At 34.9% G+C, this 5,031-nt stretch overlaps 1 protein-coding gene across 2 annotated transcripts; it reads right to left on the reverse strand.

Annotated features, from left to right (window-relative positions):
* Positions 1-1,093: 1,093 nt before the first annotated feature.
* Positions 1,094-4,437, reverse strand: LOC114305601 (uncharacterized). Of its 2 annotated transcripts, none has more exons than XM_028250704.2 (2): positions 3,259-4,437; positions 1,094-2,499 (listed from the first exon to the last, which is right to left on the reverse strand). In XM_028250704.2, exons 1-2 carry the CDS (start codon positions 3,719-3,721, stop codon positions 1,688-1,690), a joined length of 1,275 nt encoding a protein of 424 aa, XP_028106505.2. In that variant the 5' UTR covers positions 3,722-4,437; the 3' UTR covers positions 1,094-1,687. The 2 variants fall into 2 exon arrangements, with proteins under 2 accessions (XP_028106505.2, XP_028106507.2); XM_028250706.2 differs by having other exon boundaries at positions 1,094-2,496; positions 3,259-4,143.
* Positions 4,438-5,031: the final 594 nt, after the last annotated feature.

Here is a 5,031-nt window from a genome sequence, read left to right on the forward strand (position 1 = left end):
CAGAAAATATCCCAGATATCATAAAAATAAATCAATGATGTGTATTTAAAATTTTTGTTATGAGACCAAACTTTAAGTAAATCCTGGCAATTAATTTGAGTTTCTTCTGTGCGTTTTCTGATTTTTTCTTCTGGATTCCTAATGTGACCGTATAATATTTGTCCCATTGAAATTCTGTAACCAACTATAGTTAACCATAGGGCCCAACGGGGGTTAATTTTTAGCTGGCAACCGGTTATTCTGATGCTAGGGCTCAACGGGGCCATGATGACATTCTTTTTTTACATGTTCAAAAAAAAAAAAACTATAGTTAACCATAAAATTAGCACTTGTAAATATAGAGCATGTATAATATTTGTCCCATTGAATTCTGTCACCAACTATAGTTAACCATAGAATTAGACACTTGCAGAAGCCTAATTCACATGGGCCCCTCGTATATAGTGCAAAATATACATGGATGGGACTTAGCACACGTTTATAAATACTTTGCATTAGCAAACAAAATCTTTCAATTCTGAATGTTAATTAATAATGTTATACTAATATACTTTTTTTTATTTAAAAAAAAAGGTAAATCAAATACTATTTAAATTTGTTAAAGTTGAAAATTTTATTTTATTTTATTTTTTATGAACCTCAACTTTACAAGTGAAATTGACATATTGTGAGACCAATCTATATTCCTCTCAGTGACTTGAATCATTCATCTTAAAAGACAAACGGAGAAAAAACATACATGTAAAAAATTAAATTGATCAGACATAAACAATTATATAATCAAATCACAGAATTATTTATAACAAATAAATGGTCTATTATAAAAACATAAAATATATATGACGTTATAAATAAAAATGATAGGATGGTATGACAATAGTTTATTGCATAACTTGATTTTTAGTATGAATAATTTTCTTAGTTAATGTGGTGAACTCTGTGAATTGTCAATTCATTACTTATATCTATTCAATACATTATATTAAATCAAAGATAAGTGTCATGTAAAAATATGATCATTGTAATTGTTAATTTTATTTTTAACTTGGTAATGCAAAAATAAGATAGTGAGTATGATCGCTACCAACCGAAAGAGAGAAACTAAATCCCATAAAACAAACGAGATTACATCATCATAATATACCACTTTCAATATATCTAGGCTGTAAAGCTAAAGAACAGAGGCAGCATAACAACAACCTCCTTCCTGGTTTCTACAACTTTCCTTCGATAATTTACGTAAACATCAAATCTTTAGCATCGAACTGAGCCTAAAACCTAAGTACGGTTTTGTTCTTTCCTCACAACTTTCAACAATAATTCGGTACATTCCTTTACACCACTTTTTGATAAAAACAAATAATGGATCCAAAATTACATCTACATCTACACACCCAAAAATTATTCAGCAATTCTCACAAATTCATCACTTGATTTTCATAGGACCCACAAATCATTGCAAATCAATGATGGTGATGAGTCATGTGGGTTCTAGAAAAGTCAATGGTAGGTGATGATGAGTTTGTGATAATGCTATGTCAGTGTCACACTGAATAACTGTTCCCATCTAAATACACAGAGTGTATAAAAACTATGAACCAAGAACAAGATAATCAAATATCCTGACTGTGTTTTCCTGTAAAATAAAAAATAAAAATAAAATAAACTTTTAAATGTAAATTGGAAATCAACTGGAGGAGGGAGGGTACTGGCCGGAACCAGTCCACGGCGGTGCCGGAAAATCTGACCCACCACCTTGATTTTGAGGTCCGGGAGGCCGGAAATAGCCCAATTGTTGTTGATCAGAAAAAAACAGAGGATATGAGGAAGTTGCTGAAGTGACTGAGGAAGAAGCAAATGAAGGTGAAGAAGAAACCAATGTTTGTGCATCTAAACCAGCTAATGATGAAGCATAGAACATTTGATCTAACAAGCTGTTTTGTTGTTGTTGTTGTTGTTGTTGTTGTTGTTGTTGTTGTTGTAGTGCATGAAAATTCAAATCACCAGTGCTCTGTAGTAGCTGAGAGTATTGCCAATAGTCCCTAGCAATGTTAGGCTGAAATTGGTGGTGGGTTTGGAAGAACGGTGGTGGAGGTGGCGGCGCCGCCAAATGGGTCGCCGGAGAATTGGAAATGGGCAACTGGGTCGCCGGAGGGTGTTGGGGAGGTGGTAGTAATCTGACATTTTCAGGGAAGTTGAGTTTGGCTCTGTTTCCTCTGAATCTCAGGGCTGCTTCATCATAGGCTCTAGCTGCAGCCTCGGCTGTGTCGAATGTACCTAACCAAACCCTTGCTGCCTTGTGTGGATCCCTTATCTCTGCTGCCCATTTTCCCCATGGTCTCTGTCTCACTCCTCTGTATCTTCTTCTTCTCTCTCCACCCTCTTCATTTGATGCTGCTTCTGTTGTTGGAGTTGGTGGTGTGGTGGCCGTGGCCGTGGCGGTGATGGTGATGGTGGTGGGAGTGGTAGCGGTCACAATATTTGTAGGTTCTTCTGCTGCTGTTGACAAAAACATAGATTACACACAAATCAAACATGATAGCATAGCGATGTGTACTGATATTTGACTATATTACTCATATTGATGTGATAATAAAATGAAAAATAATTAAAATGTGACAATGAAATGGGAAAAACATGATTTAAATTTCCTTTTAAATCATCAAATCCGATAAAAATGAATGATAAAAACACTGTTCATCATCCATGCAAAATTACAAAGTATTTTTTGGCACAAACCAAAAATGTGCAATATTGCCAAAATAAAAATAAAAAAAAATAAAAAAATAAAAACTAGAAACAAAGAAATTAGCAAGTAAGAAAAAATAGTCTAAAAATTTATTAGAAAATAAAGCCAGTATTGTAAATTCAAACTTAGTGCATTTTACATTCAGAATCAATTTGACATGTTTTTTTTTTTTTTTCTGTTGATAATTTACAAATATCATTACTATGAGATGAACAAGATGGAAAAAAAGTGGAAGATTGTTATTATAAGTTGAATCATAATCTTATTTGATAAAATTAAATTCTTACATAAATATTAAATCTTGAAACACATCAAAATATAAAATTATTGAAGTTATACAATTGAAAAAGAAAAAAAACAAAAACAAAAAACAAAGAACGAAAACAAAATCTCAAGTAATAAAAAATTGGATTTTTCATTTTAAATTGAGAAGAAATCAGTAGTGCAGAAGATAGAGGCCAAAACTGTGTTAGGTAAGTTAGGGGAGAGAGAGAGAGAGAGAGACTAACCAGTTGTTGTAACAGAAGATGACTCTCCACCATGAGAACCTCTGAAATCACTAATAAACCCTCTATAAACCCTATGAAGTTGTTGTTCTGATGAATATTGAGTCACACTCTCTTCTTCACGACCTCTCTTCTGTCCAGCCCACGAACCAGAGCTCGAAGACGAGTACGGCGAAGTAGGTGAATTCGCAGAGTAAATCCCACCAGACCCGCCCACAAACGACGACGTTCCACCACCACCACCACCCATCTCCGCCCTATAACCCCACTCTCCGCCGCCGTCACCCAACCTCTGACCACCTGACACAACATTTGTCAAGGCCGTCACCATCACCGACCTCTCTCTCGCCACCGCAGCCGACGACAGAATCGGGTGGTCAGCTCCTCCGTCATCGGCGGTGTCAGTCGTCGGGAACCTGACATACTCGCCGGAGTCTCGTGGGTTCGCCACCTTTGTCAGGCACATATACCCAACTCAATCTCGCCAGAAATCTGACAAACTAAGACCGACCCAGATGATTTTGTGCCGAATTATCACAACCCTTTTGAGGTTTCTATCAAACGACGGTTATATAAACCGATTGAAAATTCAAATTTTGCTTTCTAGTAGCCGCCAAAGAAGCAGTCTCTCTCTGCAAAAGATAGATAGAGAGATACGCACCACCTTTGGATAATTATAATTTTTTTTTTCATGAAAAACATAAAAATGAATTTGATTTCCTTTATTTATTTATTTTTTTGGGTGAGATACCAAAGATGCCCACTGGCCGACTCTGTTTTGTGTTCACACAAAATGTGTTGACCGATAATGGAGATGTTATATGTATCTGAGCTAATAAAAACCCTTCGAGCTCTCTAAAGAAAGAATAGTCGGTTTGAGAGAGAGAGAGAGAGAGAGAGAGAGAGAGAGCTTTTGAGATTTTGATAAAGAGTTCGTGTTTGAATTGAGTTGCTTTACCGACATTTATGGGTTTATGGGTTTGGATTTTATTCTAAGGAACATCAAGAAATGGGCTTTGAGGAGGTAAATGTTAGTAGCTTGGGCTAGAAAATATATTGGGCTCCAAAGTTGATTTGAGCCATAGTTGGAGTTCTTGGGATATGTTCTGGTAGGACGAAGGAACACCCTAACATGGTGTAGAAACAATCAACAAAATATGAATCTACTTGCGCAAAAGGTACCCGAGATACCGAATTTAGATGTGAGAGAAAATATTCATATTTATAACATTTTGAGTCACATTTTAATGCGCGCAGCGTAATTATAAAAATAGATGTTGAATTTAAGTTAGTACTCTTATAGTCACATCTTAAAATGTGGTGAGGGAAAAGTCAAAAGTTCAAACTGATAAAGCAGTAGCAACTTCTTTAGTTGTGATATAACTTTACTGACAAACTAACATCCTACAAACAGCAATGCTAGAGGGTCACAATTTTTGTGGCCACAATAGCTCAAAACTGCCAAAACGACGTCGTTTTGGGTGCAAAACATGTCAAAACGACGTCGTTTTGACAATTTTGAGCCATTATGGCCACAAAAATTATGGCCCTCAAACATTTTCCTCCTACAAATATATATATACATATATATATATAAACAGAAGGGGCAATGTTATCAACCAAATTTGTTTTATTTTATTTTATTTTAAAAATATAATACATAAACTTATTTTTTAGTAATGTTATACATTGGCCTATTTTGGGAACTTCAAATTTTTGTCAAAAAGTTAAAAAAATATTATAAAAAAATTTAACACTTTTTTTTTTTTTTGTAAA

The sequence above is a fragment of the Camellia sinensis genome, chromosome 6, assembly GCF_055761805.1.
Source record: "Camellia sinensis isolate YWXY chromosome 6, ASM5576180v1, whole genome shotgun sequence".
Lineage (NCBI taxonomy): Eukaryota > Viridiplantae > Streptophyta > Magnoliopsida > Ericales > Theaceae > Camellia > Camellia sinensis.

Bases quoted from the DNA above. Each gene is read 5' to 3' on its own strand.
- LOC114305601 (XM_028250704.2), bottom strand. From the start codon at position 3,721: ATGTGCCTGACAAAGGTGGCGAACCCACGAGACTCCGGCGAGTATGTC. The intron at 2,500-3,258 runs GTTAGTCTCTCT...TTTTGTCAACAG, and splicing joins ATCTTCTGTTACAACAACTG to CAGCAGAAGAACCTACAAAT.